Here is a 25163-nt window from a genome sequence, read left to right as displayed (position 1 = left end):
AATCGCAAATTAATAAAATCAGGAATGACAGAGGAGAAATCACAACAGATACCAATGAAATACAAGAGATCATAAGAGAATACTATGAAAAACTATATGCCAACAAATTGAACAACCTGGAAGAAATGGACAAATTCCTAGACTCCTACAATCTCCCCAAACTGAATCAGGAAGAAATGGAGAATCTGAATAGACCAATCACAAGTAAGGAAAACTATGCTACAGTATAGTGCCTTCTAAAACCTAAGTCAGAGGATAAGAGGATACTGAACAGCTCAGATATGACACCACTTTTTTACAATTAAGAATGTTTTTAGTAGGTGTATGAAAAGGAAGGACCCAAGAAATGTGCCCCAAGTTTGGCATAAAAGAAATTACTAACTCGTCTTTCACATTCTGACTTATTAAATCTTTTGTGGTACCTACATATTTCCAAACTTCACTGACACAGTCCTGGAAATAAACATGAAATCTTGTGCCAATCACACAAACTTAAAAAAGGGGATTTGGGGCTGGTGCACCATTTCTTTAATAAAAATCAGGGTATTTATTAAAGAATAATTGCTAATTCAAGAGTGGCCCACAAAAAGAAAAACACTAGGGAGCCCTCTGATCAAAAGAGAAATTTAGATGGGTACAACTGTAAATTGTAATCAATGCTTTCACTTCTTACCTGAAGGAATAAATTTCATCCAGCCCCTCTTCATCTTCTAAAGACATCATCACCTTTTTCACCATCCGAATACCTTCTTTTTGCTGCTCAGTAATTCCTTTTAGAGGAAAGTCAAGTCCATGGTGGTCCGAGCCCAAGTTGCCATCTCCTCTGTCCCCAGTTCCATCTTCCTTGCCAATTGGGAAAGGCAAACTATCAGGAAAAGATCAGCAGTAGTTAAGAAGATAAGCTCTGAACACAAATAATAAGCTGGGTTCCAATCCTGTGACTGTCATTCTCTAGCTATGAGAAAATGGGCATGTCACTCAACCTCTCTGAGCTTCAAATTTCTCATCTGTCAAATGGCACTTATCTACCTTGGCCAATATTCTATCAGTTTCAAGTAACCAAAGCTGCTTTGATTTGGTAGAAGGGGAAATTTATTGGCTTATATAACCAAATAATTGAAAGGGCAGGGCTGCACATGGCCTTAGGATAATTAGACCAGTCTCAAACACCACAAGGATCATTAGACCCCCTCACTCTCTATCTCCAGGTTTCGTCTCATTGCCTTTATGCTGGCTTCCCTCTATGACTGGCGTCCTCCACATTGCCTCTGAACACATTCAAGCTCACAGTGCCTACTCCCCACCAAAGAGGGACTGAGTGCTTGACCCTCTACGCTCAAATTCACACCAACCAGGAAACAGGGGGAGCCTGGGGGCCCGATCTGGGAGATGCCAGCCTTCACCTAAGCCTTGAGGCTAAAGTTTAGGAAGGAATGCTTTCTAAAAAAGGCTAGATGATATTCTAGGCAGACAAAAACAAATACATAAACACCCATTAATGATCCCTCAAAGTTATTACAAAGATTACATAAGAGAATGTGTATAAAATACTTAAAACTCAAATAATGTTATCATTATTACTGTAGATATAGAATTTCTATTCAGAAATCAGTTAATTGTTAGAAATAAGTAAAATCCATTTTGTTTTTGTGTTTCACTCCAATTGTTTGACTGAAATGAGACTAAAACTAGATTGGGATTACCAGTCATGTGAATATTCAATAATCAATACACAAATTGAAAAATCAACAAAACAGGTTTTATGATAATACTATATGGCACTTAATGAATGCTTGAATGTAAACAATATCATTTAATCCATATACATTAGGAGGATAGAGATTTCTACCTCTATTTTCTAAAAAGAAACTGACGCGAGGGATAAGATCCAAGATGGCGCCGTGAGTAGTCCTCTTTGTCTCTCCCTCTTCGAGTCTACAATTATTTGGACACTTATCACTTGACAAAGGATATCCAGACAGCATCTCAGGACATCTGAGATACCCACGCGACTATACATCGGAAGGCGGACGGACTTTCCTCCGGGAGGATGTGGAAATAGGTGAAAACTCTCCGACCCCGACCAAGCAGCCTAGTACCCGCAAGCGGCTTTCTTCCAACGGATGCCCCCAGAGGATCAACACACATCTGGGGCAGGAGCGAGAACACAACAGAGGAGCAACGGTGGAAACAGGTGACCAGAACCCTACCTAAAGCCCCCGCAATTACTCCTAAACGCAGAGGGAAACTTTGGAGTTGCACACCTGAGCCCGCGGGGAGAGTCTCTCCCGCCATTGGCAGGGAGACCCCGCCTGGTGTTCGCGGCGCCCGGAGGGTCCCAGAGAGAGTCGCTGAGGGTACGGAGGTCTCCCAGCTGCTGTTGCCCGCCCCGTGGGACTAGGGATTGCCGGAGATCTCGGAGAGGACTGGGGCTGGGGGAAGCTCCAAAGGCCGGCTCTGCGACCTGGAGGGGAAGCGCCGGAGCTCCGCCCGGGCAGCAGACAAAACTCTCTGTCTCCCGTTAGCAGAGGGGCCACGCCCAGCATTCACGGCTCCGGGAGAGTCCCGGAGAGAATCCCAGAGGGCGGGGCGACCCCCAGCTGCCGTTGCCCGCCCCGTGGGACTAGGGATAGCCGGAGATCTTGGAGAGGACTGGGGCTTGGGGGAGTTCCAGAGACCCAGCTCCGTAGCCTAGGGGGAAACCCTACAGGCTCACAGCAGCCTTAGGGAAAGCCTCTGCACAGCACCAGTAGAAGGCACCCAGCCGGCAGCCACAAGGCTGGAAGACCCCAGGGCAAAAGCAGCATAGCTAGGTGAACTAACCACAGACTGTAGAAGATGCCAATAGCTCTCCTGCGACCCATAGAGGACAAGTGAGATTTTGTGGGTGCCGACAGCAACGGAGCGACAAATATAAGTGATACCACCCCTGGCTGCTGGAAAAGCCCATAACACCGTTGCAGACCCCAAGGAGGGAGCATATCTAGGTGGGCTGCAATAGTAGGCACCAGCAGCCTGAAGCCCCCCTGTGACGGCCCCCACAGCAGAGGAGGGAATCCAAAGGACCACTGTGGCTACGAGGAGGGGCCCAGGCCCAGTTAGCAACTGCGGACAGGGTTCCTGGTTGGTGCAGTATAAACAGCTGCTCCCCCACTGCAGCAGCTGAAACAAGTGAAAGGAGCAACTAAACTCTATCTCCATGCGGAGGCACAAATCAACAACATCAAGCAATATGAAAAAATACATTAAATCTCCAGAACAGAAAGAAAGTAACAAATACACAGAAAACAATCCCAAAGAAAATGAGATACATAACCTAAATGATGATGACTTCAAAACAGCCATCATTAAAATACTCAATGAGTTAAGAGAGAATTCTGTCCGACAACTCAACGAGTTCAGGAGCTATGTCACAAGAGTTTGATATGATAAAGAAGAACCAAACAGAAATATTGGAAATGAAGACCACAATAGAGGAGATTAAGAAAAATCTAGATGCTCTGAACAGTAGGGCCGATAATATGGAGGAAAGAATTAGCAATTTGGAAGATGGCAATATAGAATTGCTGCAGGCAGAGGAGGAGAGAGAAGCAAGACTAAAAAGAAATGAAGAAACTCTCCGAGAATTATCAGACACAATTAGGAGATGCAACGTAAGGATTATAGGTATACCAGAGGGAGAAGAGAAGGAGAAAGGGGCAGAAAGCCTATTCAAAGAAACAATGGCTGAGAACTTCCCAAATCTGGTGAGAGAGATGGATCTTCAGGTGACAGAAGCCAATAGATCTCCAAACTTTATCAATGCAAGAAGACCAACTCCACGGCATATAGTAGTGAAGCTAGCAAAAGTCAACGACAAGGAGAAAATACTAAGGACAGCCAGGCAAAAGAAACTAACCTACAAAGGAACCCCCATCAGGCTATCAGCAGATTTCTCAGCAGAAACTTTACAGGCTAGAAGAGAGTGGAATGATATATTCAAAAATCTGAAGGACAAAAATCTACAGCCGAGAATTCTCTATCCAGCAAAAATATACTTCAAATACGATGGAGAAATAAAAACTTTCCAAGATAAACAAAAATTAAGGGAGTTCATTGCCACAAAACCTCCTCTACAGGAAATCCTCAGGAAAACCCTCATTCCTGAAAATCAAAAAAAGGAAAGGGGCTACAAAACCAAGAGCAGAGGAGATAAGTAGAAGGACAACAACAGAGTAGCAGCTCTACATCAGAACAGATTAAACCATGGGACGAGAAACAAAGGAAATTGAAGAAAACTGGAAAACAAGACACAAAATGGTAGTGGTAGGCCCCCACAGCTCAATAATCACTCTAAATGTAAATGGATTGAACTCCCCAATCAAAAGACACAGAGTGGCAGGAGGGATCAAAGAACAAGATCCAACAATATGCTGCCTCCAGGAAACACACCTCAGCCCCAAAGATAAACACAGACTCAGAGTGAAGGGATGGAGAACAATACTCCAAGCTAATAATGAACAAAAGAAAGCAGGTGTCGCTATACTAATATCAGACAAGGTAGATTTCAAAGCAAAACAGATAAAGAAAGATAAAGAGGGACAGTATATAATGATAAAAGGGACTCTCCACCAAGAAGACATAACACTTATAAATATATACGCACCCAACACAGGAGCACCAAAATTTGTAAAGCAACTCTTAATAGAACTAAAAGAAGACATCAACAACAATACAATAATAGTAGGGGACCTCAACACACCATTAACACCAATGGACAGAACATCCAGACAGAAAATCAACAAGGAAATAATAGAATTAAATGAAAAATTAGACCAGATGGACTTAATAGATATATATAGAACACTTCATCCAAAAACAGCAGGTTACACATTCTTCTCAAGTGCACATGGAACATTCTCAAGGATTGACCATATTTTGGGAACCAAAGCAAACATCAATAAATACAAGAGAGTTGAAATAATATCAAGCATCTTTTCTGATCATAATGCTATTAAACTAGAAATCAACTACAAGACAAAAGCAGAGAAAGGTGCAAAAATGTGGAGACTAAACAACACGCTTCTCAACAAACAATGGATCATTGAAGAAATTAAAGAAGAAATCAAATTTTATCTGGAGACTAATGAAAATGAGAACACGACATACCAAATCATTTGGGATGCAGCAAAAGCAGTCCTAAGAGGGAAATTCATCGCAATACAGGCTCACCTCACTAAACAAGAAAAAGCTCACATAAGCAACCTCAAATGACACCTAACAGAACTAGAAAAAGAAGAACAAACAAAGCCCAGAGTCAGTAGAAGGAGGGAAATAATAAAAATAAGAGCAGAAATAAACGATATTGAAACAAAAAAGACAATAGAAAGGATCAATGAAACAAAGAGTTGGTTCTTCAAAAGAATTAACAAAATTGACAAACCCCTAGCCAGACTCACCAAGAAAAGAAGAGAGAAATCGCAAATTAATAAAATTAGGAATGACAGAGGAGAAATCACAACAGATACCAATGAAATACAAGAGATCATAAGAGAATACTGTGAAAAACTATATGCCAACAAATTGAACAACCTGGAAGAAATGGACAAATTCCTAGACTCCTACAATCTCCCCAAACTGAATCAGGAAGAAATGGAGAATCTGAATAGACCAATCACAAGTAAGGAAATAGAAACGGTAATCAAAAACCTCCCCAAAAATAAGAGTCCAGGACCAGACGGCTTCTCTGGAGAATTCTACAAACATTCAAAGAAGACTTAATACCTATTCTCCTCAAACTGTTCCAGAAAATTGAGAAAGATGGAGAACTCCCTAACACATTCTATGAAGCCAACATCACTCTGATCCCCAAACCTGACAAGGACAACACAAAGAAGGAGAACTACAGGCCGATATCACTGATGAACATAGATGCAAAAATCCTCAACAAAATTTTGGCAAACTGAATACAGCAATACATCAAAAAGATTATACACCATGATCAAGTGGGATTTGTACCAGGGACACAGGGATGGTTCAACATCGGCAAGTCAATCAACGTGATACACTACATCAACAAAATGAAAAGCAAAAACCACATGATCATCTCAATAGATGCAGAGAAAGCATTCGACAAGATCCAACACCCATTTATGATTAAAACCCTCAGTAAAATGGGTATAGAAGAAAAGTACCTCAACATAATAAAGGCCATATATGATAGACCCACAGCCAACATCATACTCAATGGACAAAAACTGAAAGCCATCCCTCTGAGGACAGGAACAAGACAAGGGTGCCCACTTTCACCACTCCTATTCAACATAGTACTGGAGGTGCTGGCCAGAGCAATTCGGCAGGAAAAAGAAATAAAAGGAATCCAAATAGGTAACGAAGAAGTAAAACTCTCGCTGTTTGCAGACGACATGATCTTATATATAGAAAACCCCAAAGAATCCATAGAAAAACTATTAGAAATAATCAACAACTACAGCAAAGTAGCAGGGTATAAAATCAACATACATAAATCAGTAGCATTTCTATACACTAACAATGAACTAACAAAAAAAGAACTCAAGAACTCAATCCCATTCACAATCGCAACGAAAAGAATAAAATACCTTGGGATAAACTTAACCAAGGAAGTGAAGGATCTATACAATGAAAACTACAAGACTTTCTTGAAAGAAATTGACGATGACATAAAGAGATGGAAAGACATTCCTTGCACATGGATTGGAAGAATAAACATAGTTAAAATGTCCATACTACCTAAAGCAATATACAGATTCAATGCTATCCCAATCAGAATCCCAAGAACATTCTTCACAGAAATTGAACAAACAATCCTAAAATTCATATGGGGCAACAAAAGACCGCGAATTGCTAAAGCAATCCTGAGCAAAAACAAAGCCGGTGGAATCACAATCCCCGATTTCAAAACATACTACAAAGCTACAGTGATCAAAACAGCATGGTACTGGTACAAAAACAGGTCCACAGATCAATGGAACAGAATTGAAAGCCCAGAGATAAAACCACACATCTATGGACAGCTAATCTTCGACAAAGGAGCAGAGGGCCTACAATGGAGAAAAGAAAGTCTCTTCAACAAATGGTGCTGGGAAAACTGGACAGCCACATGCAAAAGATTGAAAATTGACCATTCTTTTTCACCACACACCAAAATAAACTCAAAATGGATCAAAGACCTAAAGATTAGGCCTGAGACAATAAGTCTTTTGGAAGAGAATATAGGCAGTACACTCTTTGACATCAGTTTCAAAAGAATCTTTTCGGACACTGTAACTCCTCAGTTGAGGGAAACAATAGAAAGAATAAACAAATGGGACTTCATCAGACTAAAGAGCTTCTTCAAGGCAAGGGAAAACAGGATTGAAACAAAAAAACAGCTCACTAATTGGGAAAAAATATTTACAAGCCACTTATCTGACAAAGGGTTAATCTCCATAATATACAAAGAACTCACACTGATTAGCAACAAAAAAACAAACAACCCGATCAAAAAATGGGCAGAGGACATGAACAGACATTTCTCAAAAGAAGATATGAATATGGCCAATAGACACATGAAAAGATGTTCATCATCACTAATCATCAGGGAAATGCAAATCAAAACTACACTAAGATATCACCTTACACCCGTTAGATTAGCAAAAACATCCAAAACCAAGAGTGACAAATGTTGGAGAGGTTGTGGAGAAAAAGGAACCCTCATACACTGTTGGTGGGAATGCAAACTGGTACAGCCACTATGGAAAACAGTATGGAGATTTCTCAAAAAGTTAAAAATAGAAATACCCTACGACCCAGCCATCCCATTACTGGGTATCTATCCTAAGAACCTGATATCAGAAATGTCAAGAGTCCGTTGCACCCCTATGTTCATTGCAGCATTATTTACAATAGCCAAGACATGGAACCAGCCTACATGCCCAGAAACTGATGATTGGATAAAGAAGATGTGGTATATATACACAATGGAATACTACTCAGCCATAAAAAAAGACAAAATTGGCCCATTCACAACAACGTGGACGGACCTCGAGGGTATTATGTTAAGCGAAATAAGCCAGTCAGAGAAAGACGAACTCTATATGACTCCACTCATAGGTGGAAGTTAGTATATTGAGAAGGAGATCTGATGGGTGGTTACCAGGGAAAAGGGGGGGTGGGGGGAGGGCAGAGAGGGGGAAGTGGTGTACCCACAACATGAGTAACAAAACTGTACAACTGAAATCTCACAAGGTTGTAATCTATCATAACATTAATAAAAAAAAAAAAAGAGAAAAAGAAACTGACGCTACAGAGATGGAATAATTCGGCCAAAGTGGCACAGCATAAGTGAGGGAGCCTCAGTCATCTCACTGAAAGAGCAAGGTTCTTTCTACCATAGCACATCACCTCACTTTGCCTCTGGAAACCTAAACAACTGAATTCAGCAATCTTTTCAGTTCACTCACCATAACCTGTTGGTCACCCCTACATAGATGATTATTTTTAAAGCGATTTCTCTATCACTTTATTTGCTACAGTTAAAATAGGGCTTCCTGTTTACATTTTTTCTACCTATTCTTAGCTTGACTGATTTGTCTGTCCTGTATTACCTATCAGCTAAAGAGCTTCCAGGGAGCAGAGTATGCCACATAGGGTTTGCATCAGGTTCCTGCTGTTTCCATAACATCGACCAGAAAGAAGGGAAGAATGACATGAAAATGAAGCATCAGGAAATTACCCTGGAAAATGAAGTTACAATAACAGTTCCTTCTGCCCTGCATTAGCCAGAAATAAACCTTCTCAGGCGTCAGAAGAAGAAACTAAAAACGAGCCTGCTCGCCACGCACTGCTTCTTTGGCCTGCTGTTATTTTTTTAGTCCAACTAGAACAACCACTCACACATGGGATACACCAAACAGTAAAACCTAAAACTCTACTTCACATGCTGGAGGTGTGTAGCACAGGAAGCATATTACCCAAGAAAAAAATACAACCGGACAAATAACAAGCAAGGAGAAAAAAAGGCTATGTTCCCTCTTCAGCACGCTTTACAGTATTGCAAATACAAAAAACAGTAGCTCTTTCCAATGACACTGACAGAAGTGCAGTATGCTTCAACCGTGGAAAGGCATCCTGAGGTTATGAACAGGGAACAGAAGCTGAGCTGGGCTTCTGAAGTGCTGAGAAAACCTCAACTCAATAAGAAGAGAAGCATCACTTTAAAAGCACTCAATTTCTCTGAAGTACCCTCTTAACAAGTACCAGATTGATGGGTTATTCTGAACTATTTTTCTACAGTTCCACAGAAAGGAGATGCCCCTCACTAGTCTTAAGAGGTACATAACTTGCAAGAAAGGTTCTTAACTCCCCTGGCAGACATTTTAAAGACACCAAAGGCTTACCACTCTGAGCTGGAGGGTTCTCACTGTAGCCCTCAATCTGAAAAATGAGTGTCCCCGGAAGACCAAGAATTCAACATCCCATACCAGCACTCTGCTTTTGGCAAAAATAGGACCGAAAAAACAGGTTTCAGACGCAGCAGAAAGGATTAGTGCAATGAAAAGAACTTTCTGTTAGGATGTAAGGTAAAGAAAGCAAATGCCTGGAGGGGCAATTCAAGTTATTGAGGGAAGAGGGACTTTCTCCCCAACAAATTATGATATACATTTCCCCCTTAAATGTGTGTATGTCCTAAATAAACAGAAGCAAATTATATTTTATATATGTGTGTGTATCCTTTAAATCTGAAAAAGAGTTAAAAATAAGCATTATGTATGTGTTTAAAATGATTCCCAAGTCGACATTCCTCTCTACCCTAAAAACATCTGTCTATAAGATAATTCTCGAGAGCTGTTTGGGAATACACCATCAATCTGGTAATTGTTTGGGTCAAGTCCTCAGGGAGGCAGGAGATGAACAGAATGTCCTCAAAAGATCCCTCTAATTCCTCAATGCTTTGAGTCCAAGAACAGTGAGCAAACCATCTGCTGCTGAGCTAAATTCCTGTGTTTCCCTGTGATGTTCATCCCTTTATCACCAAAACTCAGACGGGTTCCTGGAACACAGGGAGTAACCGGGGCAGGCGTGCTGAGATCAGCCATCTGAGAGCTTCTGGCTCAGAGCACAAAGAGAAGACCCTGGAACCAAGTGCTCTCTCAGGGGCCCCACTCACAGTGTTACGAGAGCACAGGGTTCATCTACAAACATTATTCTTACGGTCTTACAAGAATTGCAGGGAGATACTGGATTTCTTCAAGTTATGAATTATAATATCCAGCTGATCTTTGCTGAACGGGCTGCTGAGGTCAGTGAACACTTCAATATGCTTCTTCTCAAACTTCTTTCCTCTAAAAGAGAGAGTTATCACATTAAGAAATCATTCTCCTGAATTATTTCCTACGAATTCAAATGCATTTGGTCAGTGAGCAGAAAGAGGCAAAGGAATGAGCCCAGGCAGAGTTAACAAATGTGATTACATTCTAGAAGTCCACATATTGTTGATGCTTGGCTAAGTTCCTACTAAGCACATAATCATCTGGTTATAATTCATACTTTTAACATCTTGGACAAAATTTCTGAGCATTATGGAAATACCATGTCCATGGTTTCCTAACTGTAACTTCAGTTAAAGATGTGGTCACTATGATTAAAAAGGACCCCTGTCCAGCCTCCACATAGGCAGAATGTAAACAAGGAACTCCCCCAGAGTACTACAACTTCAGCCTTGCAAGAGTTTCCTTTCCAAACATCCTGGTCTGATTCCATTCACAAGGCTAGTGGCAGGATTTTGCAGAGGACGTACAGAGAACTGAGAAATGATATTATAAATTTAGGCCTAAGATTTGAGGGCAAGTGTTTTTGCTAACGGTCAAGGGATACGTGCATGTGTGTATTCAAAGACACACATTTTAAAGGCACAGTAATTAAATAAGTAATGAATTAGGAAGCTGGCCAGAGTTACTATACATCCAATTTCACTAACATATGGACCATACCACTTAGTATTTTAAAAAATTCCTAGTAATTAGCTTAAGTCAAATAGGAAGGAATCTGAAATAAGCCAACCAACACTGCTCCCAGAGAAATTCTCACCAAGTACAGCCCACCTTCTTTTTAAACTTTTAAAAAGAGAAGTTGAACTGAACCATTGCATTCTATCAAATGTTTTTTCAGCCACGCAAACATGCGGCTTGGTTAACAGTCACTCAGTACACTGAACACATCAACCCACACAACTTTTGCAGAGAGGCTCACTCTCTTCAGCTGAGATACTTACACAGTTTCCCGTTGAATCACATCCATGCACACGATGAGTGCATCCAGGACTCAGCTAGTTAAGGGCAGAAGATATCACCAACAGTCCCTTTATGCCAAGAACATGCAAGTTTTTTCCAGTGAAGTCCACAGTGCTGGAAATTGTGGACACCGGACTGACTACGTGATGACTTAAAAGGACTTGCCACTAATGGATATTCACATATGCTATGTATCAAAGAACACATCCTGAAACATATAACCAGGAAAAATAAAACCAAAAGGTAAGGTAATCTAACATATTCCATTCATTTAACCAAAACTGATGATGCCATTTTATAGTATCTAGAACCCATTTTTATGTTTACAGTCCATCCTTAAATACGAAGTGAGCCATGATGTAGCATTTGTAAGCCACTCCCAGCACGGCAGAACCTCCCAGCAATCAGGGATGGCAGTACCAACTGTTTAGAAAAATGAGTAACCCCTTAAAATTAGGACACCTGTGGAAGAAATTGGAAATCTCAGTTTGGATATCAGTCTGATTTGGGGCACAAAAATATCCTCCGTCCAGGAAAGCACAGAGCATGCTAATGCTAGACTCTTCTAAAAATATCTTCTCTATGTCCAAACAGTTTTGTTTCCACCATCTAACCATCCGCACGTAGCCAACACACACATATACCCCCTGGTAGCTTCCCCTTCTGATGCCTCCCAACCCGTCAGTATCTGGTGCAGAGAAGGGGCAAGTGACTGGTGGGCCTGGAGTGCAGGCACCCAACCCAACCTGTTTAATTTCACATTAAATCCTAAAACATATCACATCCATGAGCTCAGAGCCAAAAACGTCCATATACTCAGAGCAGGGACTCTTAGAGAACCTCACCAAACTAGTATGATTCCCCAGATGAAAGGAAAATTTTTAAGAGCCTTCTCTGGCTGAAAAAGGATACAGTCAGCTTGCCGAGAACCAGGTTGGATTTTGCTTTCAATGTCCTCCAGCAAGTCAAAATCTGGTAGCATCAGGTGTCTGTGCACTGTGATGTTCTGATACTGATCCTCACCAGCAAGGGCATTCTTAGTGCCATCTGTACCAAAAAGGACTAATGCGATTTCATCCTTGCTCTCAGCAAACACCTAAAGAAGAATGTGAGAAGGTTGAAAACCATGGAGTACCACCTGGAAGCCATCAGATGCCTAACCTTCAGAGAGCAAGACAACCATGCCTCCCTATGACAGATCCCTGGGGCTACTGTCAACAGCAGAATATTGGGCTAGATAGCCCATGGGACAATGACAATCCCTAGGGTCCAAACAGACTTTTCATTGACTACAGATCCCCCTCTTCATTTCAGTACAATTTAGGGTGGGGAAATGGGAGGGTGGTTACCACTCTTCCCGACCTCCAGCCAAATCAGACTCTAATTCTCAATGAAAACTAATTATGGATAATTTGGAGAGACTTTAGTCAGTCTTTCTAGAATGAGTATTTAAGGTTTAAATTTTCCAGAGATTAAAAAAGAGAATGTTCTGGTTCATATCCTATATCCCAACAATTTCACTTACAGTATATTACAGTATTACAGGTATAGAGACCATAGAGAAATTCTTGCACATGTACACAAGGAGAAAATAGACAAGTTCACTTCAGCACTGTTTAGAACAGGGCAAAACTGGAGACAAACTATCCATCAACAGGAGAATGGAAAAACACATTGCAGAAGAGGTACACAATGGAATATTCTATCCCAGTAAAAAATGAACAAATCTGTGCAATGTTTATCAACATGAATAAATCTCAAAAACATAAGGTTGAGAAAAAATAAGTTGTAGAATTATATGCGCCATATAATATTACATACACTTTTGAGAGCTGCATACAATACTAAATCTTATTTATGAATATACTTATATCCAAAAGTATAAAATATGCATGGTACTAACTACGAAAATTCTGAGGAAAGAAGGGGAAGAAGAGGAAAAAAGAGGACTGGGAAGGGATACACAAGGGGCTTCCAGTTTATCAGTAATGTTTTATTTTTTAAGGAAAAAATCAAATGAATATGGTATAACTGTAGGACTGTAGAGCCATATAACAGGAAAATAGCTTTCCATTAAATTGTTCCCTGTATTTGCCTCCTTTATGAAACATTTCATAATATAATATAAAAACAAAAAATAGTATCTGACACAAAAGGAAAAGGAAATCGTGTTCCTACCTACTTATAACACATTTCCATCAATGGGAAGAACCCTGCATGAGGAGAGGGTGGAACTCTGTCCTACTCCATTCTTGTTTGGTCTGTTAAATTCCCCAGTCTGTTAACAATTCTAGTTACAATTTCCAGCTGTACGTGGAGACAAGGTCCCAGGTGCTGGGGTTCAAACCTGTCCAGCACACCAGCTGGGGCGGGCCAGCTAGATTCTGTCTGTCTCCTGGACAAGAATCCATCTAAGGCCAAGTAATCTTGCTCAACAACAAAACTTCAGTCAGGAGATGGGAGAACATTTTGACTGCAGCATGAGCCTGGCACCAGGTTTGTCTCTCAGCCTTCTGGATTCACTTAGACTCCCACGGAAGGGGCAGAGCCAAAAATAAAAACTGAAAGAACCATTTCTCTCCTTAAAAAAAATCCATAGTACATTGGGGCACAGCACTGCTACTTGAATACAACCAATACAAATTATAATAACCAAGAGTGGAGTTAGAGGCATTCTCTTCTTCTTTGACACTTTAAGACTCCACGTCATCAGAATTTGTTAAAATCTAGGATGACAGGTGGGAGGCAGCAGCGCCCAGTGAACGAAGCAGAACTTCATGGACTTAGCAAAAGTAGCAGTCAGATCAGCTACAAGGGGCAGAAATCAACAGGTGAGTCGAATCCCGCCCCAGCTTGAATGTGAGCTGGTCTTGGTGGCTTGCTGGACTAACAGAAAGCAGCAGAAATGATGTTCTGGGATTTCTAAAGCTAGGTCATAAAAAGCCACATAGGCAGGTCTCTTAGAATATCTACTTTTGGGATATTCCTTCTCAGAACCACACACTACACTGAGAATCCCAAGCAACACGGAGAGGCCGCATGTAAGGGTTCTGATGGATAGCCCCAAGTGAGCTCACAGCCACCAGAAGGGATCAACGAACCACCACGGGAGTGAGCCATCTTGGACATATGGCCCACTGATCCTTCACATGACTCAGGCCCAGTCACCATCTGAAACACCTGCACAAGAGGCCTCCAGAGAGAATCACCCAACTGAGCCACCTGGTCATCCCACAGAACCATGAGAGATGATTTTTTTTTTAAATGCCATTTAAGACACTTAAGTTTTGGGATAGTTTGTTACCAGCAAAAGGTAACTGGAATAGGCACAAAAAAGTTGAAGTACTTATTCAAGATAGTAAATGACAGGGGAGAGCAAGGACTCAAACCCAGGCCTTCTGGTTCTAGAGACTGCACTTTCAAATATTATTTTACATTGCCTCACTTCTGATAAAAACCATCATATCCAGTGGAGGAGCCAAAATGAGGGAAGGAAAAAGTATCAGGCTCTAGTGATAGCTGGACTTGCATGTGAGTATATGTAAGAAAACTCAGATTCCCAAAAACACTGGGGCTGGACACTGTAAGGAGGCTGGTCTCTTGCTTTACTAAGTGGAGGCAACAGGCAGTTCAACCATGAGCTCCATGCCCAAGGCCAATCCGAAACTTACCTGTCGCTGCACAAACATGGTCATCACTTTCTTTGCTAGTTCAAATGGGGATTCTTCACCAGGAAAGGAGTTACTCATAGCAAAGCCCACATCGATACACAACACAACAGCTGCCTGGAAACAAAGTCCCAAACAGTATTTGAGAAAACGTTAATAATGCTCATAAGAAAAAAGAGAAAAGAGACATGTCCTTTGCTTATTTCATTCCCAGAACCTGTACCGATATTTCAGGGATATGTGATAAAGGGAGGGGAAGTGTTCACTACGGAGAAACTTTAAATAGTCTTGATACTTTATAAAAGCTGGAAAGCATCTGCCAGGACAGGAGCATGCTCCAGAGAGCTGCTGCTCCTTTAGCCCGAGCCCCAGAATAAACCCATGGCGAGCAGATGTGAAAACAACCTGCAGGCTAGAGCTAAGTCCAGCCCAGCTGAGCTCAAAACACAAGCTACAGTTAATCTGCAGACCCACAGCATGAGAATAGATGCTACTGTTGTTAGCCACTGATTTGAGGTGTAGTTTGTTATACAGCTTTTTTGTGGCAATCAGTGACTGCCACAATCTATATATACTGAAATGATACACCCCAACAGTTTGAATCAGTTTGTAAACTGAGGATCTAAAATGAAGACTAAGACGCTAAATCTATTCTAGCAGGGTACACAGACAGCTAAACCAATAATACTAGCACAATGTTCCATGACAAAGGGATGCAGTAGGCACTAAGAGAACAGAGAACAGGAGCATCTGCCCAAGACTGGAGGAGGAAAAGGGTACGGAGGCAGAATAGGCTTCCTGGACGTGATCTTTGGGTGAGTCTTAAAAAATGAGGAGTCAATCACGTGAACAAGGAGAGTTACAGGCAGAGGGAACCACATAAATAAAGACGCCAAGTGATTAGATAGCAATCACATATGCAGGGGACTAAGGATATAGGCGAAAATAAACTCAAAGTAAAAAGGATACACGTAAAGTTCTATATCTGGCATCCAAATTTTAACTGAATAGGAGCTGGAGGAAACCTGAACTAAGAGCAACTCGCAACTTCAGGGTGGGTTGTCAAATGAGTCACCAGTGTGACACAGCTACTACATTCCCTACACCTATCACTCCATCCTCCAAAATATTTTAGGTTCTATCAATGCTGTAGTGAACTCAAGGAAGGAAAAGAAAGGTTTTATGGTGAAAAAAGACTGTATTAGCAATCTGGAGACCTGGGATCCAGTCCCATCTTTATTAATTAACTAAGTCTGCGGGCATGTCACTTAACCTGTTACTTCACGGGGTCAGGAAGCAGTTGTTGGACTAGATGAGATCTAAGTTGTTTTCCAGAGTTAACATTCCCTTGACACTGACAGTCTCACCTGGGCTTTGTACTGATCAGACCACATAAGACAACTGTGAACAGTTCTGAGCATCACATCTTAGGAGAAAGACTAATGACAATCGAACATGAAATGAGCAGGTTAGAGAAGGATCTGGAGAGCATGTGATGGGAGGAACAGTCGTAGAAAAAAAAAAACTGGCTATTTGAGCCAGGTGAGAAGACTTAGCAGAACATTATAGTTCCCCCCAAATATGCAACAGCTGTGTTATAAAAGGACCAGTCTACAAGAGAGATAATAGGATCAATGGATGGAAGTTACAGGGAGATTGGTTTGACTCCATATAAGGAGGAAAAATAACATTTAGAAGTGATCAATAAAAGAACTGTTTTCTGAAGCAGAGGTATCCTAATCCTAGAAGTGTTTGAAAAACCTAGATGAGCTCCTATCAGGAGGTATAAATGATTTCTAAATTTGGTTGTATCTCAGCCAACACATGGAAAGAAAAGACTATTTAAGTTTTTCCCTAATTTACAAAGAATTGAATGTAATGCACTAATGTTAAGAGATTTCCGGAGTAAAGATAGCATGTCTGGAGAAAAGGTAGCAATAAACTATAAAATTCCTTTGAGAGCCATAAAACTTTCATCCCATAGTTTCAAGGCCCGGAGCATAAAAATCTTTTAAGAGTCTCAAAAACTTGAGTCCAAAATATGCTGCTGCATTTATTTAATACACATTCATAAAAGCTACTTATTTTAAACCAGAAAACTCTGTCAGAGGACTAAAGGTCTTTTGCTAGCAATCAGGTACCCAAAAAATGGCATCACAAGTTTTCACAATATGGAACATCTTGTCTGGAAGCAGAAGAATGACCTATGTAGTATTTTAAGTTCCTTTCTGGCAGGAGTAAGAAAACCAGGAAAGGCAGCATGGCAGCTCCTCACTTATATACTGAAGCAAGACAGGCTGTTAGAATTTTGCTGCAAGTCCACCTGCCATAAACAGCTGCTCCACAAGAGCTGCAAAGTTCTCAGCAGCTGAAAGAAGAGTAAAACGGGAGGTGAGTAGCATCATATGTTTGTAATCATTTTAATCAACATTTCCCAACGGACAGTTGAGGGGACTAGGGATCAGTCACTCAAACCCCTATCTTGTTTAGTTTATCTATATACCAGATGCCTAGTAAGGGGCCTAGTCTTTGGATAGATAGATGGATGGACAGACGGACAGACGGATGGATGAATGAACAACTACATGGATGGATGGACACATAGATGGATGAATGAACAACTCCCTGGAACACACCTCCCTCTAGTGCCTGATGGACAGATGGATGGATGGGCAGATGGATGGATGAATGAACTCCTCCCTGGAACACACCTCCCTCTAGTGACCCTTAAGAGACAACTACCACTCTCCAACTATACTGAAAAAAATCATTTAAAAAATTCACCATAGTATCTGTTACTAATCTGGGACACTGAGGGTCATAGATTCCTAGCAACACAGACACTCTCCAGGGCTCTGAAAGCAGTTAGCCTGGGTACAAATCCGGGTTCCACCACTAATGGGCTGGGTGACCCTGGGCTAAGCACCTCACTTTCTTTATGCCTCGTTTTCTCACGTAAGCTGGGGTTGTTGTGAATATTAAATGAAATAAAAATAAAGCGTTTGGCTCACAAATCTGAGATATATATATTATAAAGGTAATAATATGACCCTTTACAGTTCAAATTATTTTACTCAAAGTCCCTCTCTGAAGCTTTACAAGTCTGTGGGGAGGTGCTAGCCACGGCTAACTTCCATTCTCAAATTCATTTTAAAAACCCAGGCTCAGAAGCCACGAGGAGGTGGGGTCGGGGGGTGGGCTGGAGAGCGGGACAGAGCGGGACAGTGAGGGGAAGTGAGAAGCGGGAGGGCTGAGGGGGCGAAGGGTGGGGGGCGGCGGGGCTCGTAGTCAGGTCTGGGGACTCCGAATCCCCAGCCCTTCTCACAGCGCGTCCCTCGGTCCAGCCTCCTGATCCAGCCCACCACCATGATCTCCCCGCTCTCTTCGCTCCTAGGCACCGCCGTGACTTCTCGAGTCCTGCTTCCGCACCCCCCCCCCCCCCCGGATCCCCGGCACCGGCAAGGCCCAAGCCCATTGATCTTTCTACCTTACTCCCCCACCGTGCCATGTTGCCGGTCCCGCAGGCGCAGCCGCCGCCTCTTCCGGGCGGGAACCCGCAGCGCTGCAGCTCAGTTCCGGCGGACTAGCCGGATCGTCGTAGGAAGAGCCGGTTCGTCGTAGGAAGAGCCGCTTCTCAAGGAGCCGGCCTGGGGCGGGGAGACGGTGCGCCGACGCTCTGAGCATGCGCAGAGTCCCTGCATTCCGCCCTGATTAGGAGTTTGCGGTCTTTGACATGCGCAGGTCTCTAGAACTAGATGAGCATGAATCGGTTCCCCGAAAGAGTCACTTCCCTTTTCTCTCGTTGAGAGTAACACCTGTAGCGTTTTGCGTCAGAGCTCTGGAGTTAGATTTTCTTGAATATGAGTATGAATCCGGAAAGTCACTTAACTTCTCTAAAAGTCTGTTTCTTCCAAAAAAGAGAGATAATGAAAGACTTAACAGATGCGATGATTTAGAACCAACTGCTGAAGGAGGAGTAGGAGTTTTCCAGGCAATCAGAAGTGGGAAGAGCATTCTTCTTTGCAGAGGAAATGGGATGTGCAGAGGCTGGAGGCATGAAACAGCGTTCGTTGCTAAGGGTCTCCCAGTGGTTTGGAGTGGCGCTAGCTTGGAAGGGAGGAGGTGAGGTTTAATTCAGAAGACAAGCCAGGGAGATCTTCTAGACGTGGTGGCTCTCGATCACAGTACCTGATATTCTCACCACCCCCTTTCAAGGGAACTTGTCCGGCCTGCAGCCCCTGCCTCTTTGAGGGAGGCAGGCCCAAGCTGAACCTTGCACTGAAACGGCTGTTTTCTACACCAGATAGGCTGACAGGTGACTGGACATCCAGCACCCTGCAAAGTGTCCACAAACCTCTGCCCTAACTGGAATATCACATCCAATCAGATTCTCTCCCTGTTGAAAACTGGACCTGGGAAAAGCAGAAACTAAAGCTGGAAAGATGTGGAGAGCCATGAGGAGGGAGGGACCTTGAAGGAGTGGAAAGGTTAAGTACACTGAAGCCAGGAGAGCCAGACCTTTTCAGACAGTGCTCATAGAACCCACGAGGTTCTTTAAGCTTTGATTCAAACTCAAGGAATTCTTTTAAAGCTGAAATATTATTTTTAAAATATCTTTTTGTATTACAGGTCAGTAGAATTACTGGAGACTCACCATAGTGAAGAAAATTTGCATGCATTTTTTTATATCCATGATATTATCTTGTACATAGTCTCTCTTTTTTTCTCTTCCTCTCTGTCCCTTCTTTCTCTTTTCTCTCCCTTTTCCCCTCTCTCTTTCTCATACCCACACACCCACCAGTACAGATTTGTTTTCTGGGAGAAATAAAAGAGATTCTAGTGCCTATGCTTGTCTACATCTCAGCCATCTTATAGAAGGCTTTAGAATCATGCACTTCCAGACAGCTTGGCGGCTGTGGTGCTGAGAATGCATAAGGACCTTAAGCACTGCTTCCCCTGGCAAAGCGCTCCCCTAATGAAGGGTGAAGGGGCAAACATTATTAATGTGACAGTATGTATGGCTACTCCCTTCTTCCTCCACGACAAAAGGCTTCTGGCTTTGTTGGTTCTGTTTCTCCTTGTCAGTCCAAGATTCATTTGAGTTTGTATGATACAGAATTGGGTGTAAAGAGGGAGGACAAGAGGTTGATAGGCTACGGCTTGTAGGAGAGAAGGAGCATTTTGGACAGAGAGAGGGGCATGGGAGTCACTGTGGTGTATGAGGGAAATGGATAGGACAAGAAAGGGAGAAGGACACTGTCATTTTTGGCGGCCCCATGTGCCATGCCTCCCAGCATTCACACCCTTATGTAGTTCCTTCCCCTTGAATCTGGGCTGGTTTTGACACCTGCTTTCACCAGTAAAATGTGGCAGAAGTGACACTGGACTGGTTCGGGGCCAAAGCCCTCAGAATGCCTGGCAGATTTAGTTTCTGCCAGATAGAAGCCAGACAACCATGTATGAGGACTGACTGCTATAAGACTGCCATGCTATGAAAGCCCAACCTAGCCACGTGGACAGGCCACATGGAGCAGCACTGTTAGGGGTGAGTGTTTGTGCCCCCCCTCCCCCCCAAATTCATACATTAAAGCCCAGATGCCCAATGCAATGGTAGTTGGAGATGGGGCCTTTGGGAGGTAATTAGAGTTAGGTGAGGTCATGAGGGTGGGGCCTTCGTGATGGGGTTAGTGCCATTATAAGAAGAGACACCAGAGAACTTGTGAGCTAGCACTCACACCCCCCCTTATTTGTACAAAGAAGGAGTCATATGAATACACAGATAGGAGGGCAATGTGTGCAGCCCAAGGGGAGAGCTCTCATCATGCTTAACCCAACCACGTGGGCACCCTAATCCTAGACTTCCAGCCTCCAGAACAGTGAGAAAATAAATTTCTTTTGTTTAGGACACCCACTCTGTGATATTTTGTTACGGCAGGCCTAGCATACTAACACAAGCAGTGAGCAGCAGCAGCCCCGGGGGCCACCTAGATGACAGCCAGCACCAATTTGGCAGCCATGCCAGTGAGGCCATCTTGGGGGTAAATCCTCCAGCCCTGAGGCAGCTACCCCAGTATTAAAGACATTGAGTGCAGACCAGTCCTCTCCACCAAGCTCTGTCCAAATTACAGAATTATGAGCAGATAAATGAAGTGGTTGTTATATTAAGCCATTAAGTTTTAGGTGTCTCACAGCAAGAGAGAACTGAAACAACAGGGATATTTTAAACTATGCTGTAGTGTGGACGATGCATCCCCTTCAGGGTAGTTAATAAAGGCTAATAAAGGGGGTCAGCCCAGTGACATAGTGGTTAAGTTCGTGCACTCTGCTTGGGCATCCTGGGGTTCGCAGGTGTGGGCCTACACACCACTATCAAGCCGTGCTGTGGTGGTGTCCCACATACAAAACATAGAGGAACATTGGCACAGATGTTAGCTCAGGGCCAATCTTCCTCACCAAAAAATAAATAAAGGAAAGTAAAGAATTTGATTTATTTTGAAATTACAATTTAAGTTGTGAGAATGTGTTTGAGTTTGAAATCACTCTGAGAGTGAACAAGAAAGTGATGAATCTGTGGGCATTATACACAATAAAAATGCGCAGGCTTTGTGCTCTGACAGAGAGCTATAATAATGGTTATATGGGCATTTTTGAAAATTCGTTAAAAATCTTAACGGTAAAGGTTTATATCTCAGAAAGATGTGAGTTCTCTATGTACTTTTGAAAAATACCATAAAAAATCCATGTAAAAGGCCTATGTGAATAATTAAATTAATTGAGGAAGAGAAAACATTTTGAAAAAATTTGATTGAGGTCATAATAGTTTATAACATTGTGAAATTTCAGTTGTACATTATTTTTTATCAGTTGCCATATATATGTGCCCCATCATCCCTTGTGCCCACCCCTCAACCCTCTTCCCCTCTGGTAACCACTAACCTATTCTCTTTGTCCACGTGTTAGTTTATCTTCCACATATAAGTGAAATCATATGGTGTTTGTCTTTCTCTGTCTCACTTATTTCACTTAACATAATACCCTCAAGGTCCATCCATGTTGTTGCAAATGGGACAATTTGGTCTTTTTTTATGGCTGAGTAGTATGCCATTGTATATATATACACACATCTTCTTTATCCAATCATCAGTCCATGGATGCTTGTGTTGCTTCCATGTCTTGCTTTTTGTGAATAACACTGCAATGAACACAGGGGTGCATAAGTCTCTTTGAATTGTTGATTTCAAGTTCTTTGGATAAATACCCAGTAGTGGGATAGCTGGATCATATGGTATTTCTATTTTTAATTTTTTGAGAAATTTTCATACCGTTTTCCATAGAGGCTACACCAGTTTGCATTCCCACCAGCAGCATATGAGGATTCCCTTTTCTCCACACCCTTTCCAATATTTATTATTTTTTGTCTTGGTGATTATAGCCATTCTAACGGGTGTAAGGTGGTGTCTTAGTATAGTTTTGATTTGCATTTCCCTGATGATTAGTGATGTTGAACATCTTTTCATGTGCCTGTCGGCCATCTGTATATCTGCTTTAGAAAAACGTCTGTTCTTATCCTCTGCCCACTTTTTGATCAGTTCGTTTGTTTTTTTGTTGTTGAGTGGTGTGACTTCTTTATATATTTTGGAGATGAACCCCTTGTCGGATATATGATTTGCAAATATTTTCTCCCAGTTAGTGGGTTGTCTTTTCTTTTTGTTCCTGGTTTCCTTTGACTTGCAGAAGCTCTTTAATCTGATGAAGTCCCACTTGTTTATTTTTTCTTTTGTTTCCCTTGTCCAAGTAGATATGGTATTCCAAAAGATCCTTCTAGGACTGATGTCAAAGAGTGTACTGCCTATATTTTCTTCAAGGAGTTTTATAGTTTCACGTCTTACCTTCAAGTCTTTGATCCATTTTGAGTTTATTTTTGTACATGGCGAGAGATAATTGTCTACTTTCATTCGTTTCCATGTGGCTGTCCAGTTTTCCCAACACCATTTATTGAAGAGACTTTCCTTTCTCCATTGTATGTTCTTAGCTCCTTTGTCGAAGATTAGCTGTCCATAGATGTGTGGTTTTATTTCTGGGCTTTCAATTCTGTTCCATTGATCTGTGCATCTGTTTTTGTACCAGTATCATGCTGTTTTGATTACTATAGCTTTGTAGCATATTTTGAAGTCAGGGATTGTGATGCCTCCAGCTTTGTTCTTGTTTCTCAGACTTGCTTTAGCTATTCTGGGTCTTTTGTTGACCCATATGAATTTTAGGATTCTTTGTTCTATTCCGTGAAGAATGTCATTGGGATTCGGATTGGGATTGCATTGAATCTGTAGATTGCTTTAGGTGGTATGGACATTTTAACTATATTTATTCTTCCAATCCATGTGCATGGAATATCTTTTCATTTCTTTATGTCATCATCGATTTCTTTCAATAATGTCTTATAGTTTTCATTGTATAGGTCTTTCACCTCCTTGGTTAAATTTATTCCTAGATTTTCTTCTTTTTGTCGTGATTGTAAGTGGGATTGTATTCTTGAGTTCTGTTTCTGTTAGTTCGTTATTAGAGTATAGAAATGCAACTGATTTTTGTAAGTTGATTTTGTACTCTGCAACTTTGCTGTAGTTGCTGATTATTTCTATTAGTGTTCCAATGGATTCTTTAGGATTTTCTATATATAAGATCATGTCATCTGCAAACAGTGAGAGTTTCACGTCTTCATTGCCTATTTGGATTCCTTTTATTTCTTTTTCTTGCCTAATTGCTCTAGCCAAAACCTCCAGTACTATGTTGAATAAGAGTGGTGAGAGCGGGCACCCTTGTCTTATTCCTGTTCTCAGAGGGATGGCTTTCACTTTTCAGATTTCCCCATTGTATGATGTTGGCTGTGGGTTGTCATATATGTGGCCTTTGTTATGTTGAGGTATTTTCCTTCTATACCTATCTTATTGAGAGTTTTTATCATAAATGGATGTTGGATCTTGTCAAATGCTTTCTCTGCATCTATTGAGATGATCATGTTGTTTTTATTCCTCATTTTGTTAATGTGGTATATTACATTGATTGATTTGCAGATGTGGAACAATCCCTGTGTCCCTGGTATAAATCCCACTTGATCATGATGTATGATCTTTTTAATGTATTGCTATATGCAGTTTGCCAATATTTTGTTGTAGATTTTTGCATCTATTTTCATCAGTGATATTGGCCTATAATTTTCCTTCTTTGTGTTATCCTTGTCTGGCTTTGGTATCAGGGAGATGTTAGCCTCATAGAATGTGTTAGGAAGTATTCCATCTTCTTCAAATTTTTGGAATAGTTTGAGAAGGATAGGTATGAAATCTTTGAATGTTCGGTATAATTCTCTGGAGAAGCCATCTGGTCCTGGACTTTTATTTTTTGGAAGGTTTTTGATTGCTGTTTCAATCTCTTTGCTTGTGTTTGGTCTATTCAGATGTTCTGTTTCTTCTTGATTCAGTTTTGGGAGATTGTATGAGTCTAAGAATTTATCCATTTCTTCTAGATTGTCCAATTTGTTGGCATATAGTTATTCATAGTATTCTCTTATAATCCTTTGTATTTCTGTGGTATCTATTGTAATTTCTCCTCTTTCATTTCTAATTTTATCTATTTGAACCTGTTTTTTCTTCTTAGTGAGTCTGGCTAAGGGTTTGCCCATTTTGTTTATATTCTCAAAGAACAAGCTCTTAGTTTCATTGATACTTTCTTCTATTTTTTTGTTTCAATTTCATTTATTTCTGCTCTAATTTTTATTATTCCCCTGCTTCTGCTGACTTTGGGCTTTGTTTGTTCTTCTTTTTCTAATTCTGTTAGGTGTAGTTTAAGATTGCTTATTTGAGATTTTTCTTGTTAGTTAATGTGGGCCTGTATAGCTATGAATTTCCCTGTTAGGACCACTTTTGCTGCATCCCATATGAGTTGGTGTGGTGAATTTTCCTTTTCATTTGTCTCCAGATATTTTTTGATTTGTCCTTCAATTTCTTCAGTGATCCATGTGTTGTTCAATAGCATGTTGTTTGATCTACACGTATTTGTCACTTTCCCAGCTTTTTCCTTGTAGTTGATTTCTAGTTTCATGGCATTATGGTCAGAAAAGATGGTTGAGAGGATTTCAATATTTTTAAATTTATTGATGCTTGCCTTGTTTCCCAGCATATGGTGTATCCTTGAGAATGTTCCATATGCACTT

At 41.4% G+C, this 25163-nt stretch overlaps 1 protein-coding gene across 6 annotated transcripts in view; it reads right to left on the bottom strand.

The window, feature by feature from the left end:
- XRCC5 (X-ray repair cross complementing 5) overlaps positions 1-19227 on the bottom strand; it is a 96648-nt gene extending 77421 nt beyond the window's left edge. Inside the window, exons 1-6 of one of the 6 annotated variants that reach the window (XM_070618238.1) lie at positions 18447-19227; positions 14963-15076; positions 12204-12387; positions 11273-11321; positions 10221-10343; positions 674-865 (exon numbers count right to left, since the gene is read on the bottom strand). In XM_070618238.1, the coding sequence (XP_070474339.1) occupies positions 674-865; positions 10221-10343; positions 11273-11321; positions 12204-12387; positions 14963-15076; positions 18447-18467 (683 nt within the window). In that variant the 5' untranslated portion in view covers positions 18468-19227. The other 5 variants (XM_070618239.1, XM_070618242.1, XM_070618240.1 and 2 more) reach the window with 5 other exon arrangements.
- Positions 19228-25163: the final 5936 nt, after the last annotated feature.

The sequence above is a fragment of the Equus przewalskii genome, chromosome 5 (genome assembly GCF_037783145.1).
Source record: "Equus przewalskii isolate Varuska chromosome 5, EquPr2, whole genome shotgun sequence".
NCBI classification, from domain to species: Eukaryota; Metazoa; Chordata; class Mammalia; order Perissodactyla; family Equidae; genus Equus; species Equus przewalskii.
The sequence above is the reverse complement of the archived record's forward strand: the minus strand, read 5'-3'. Positions and strand labels throughout refer to the sequence as shown.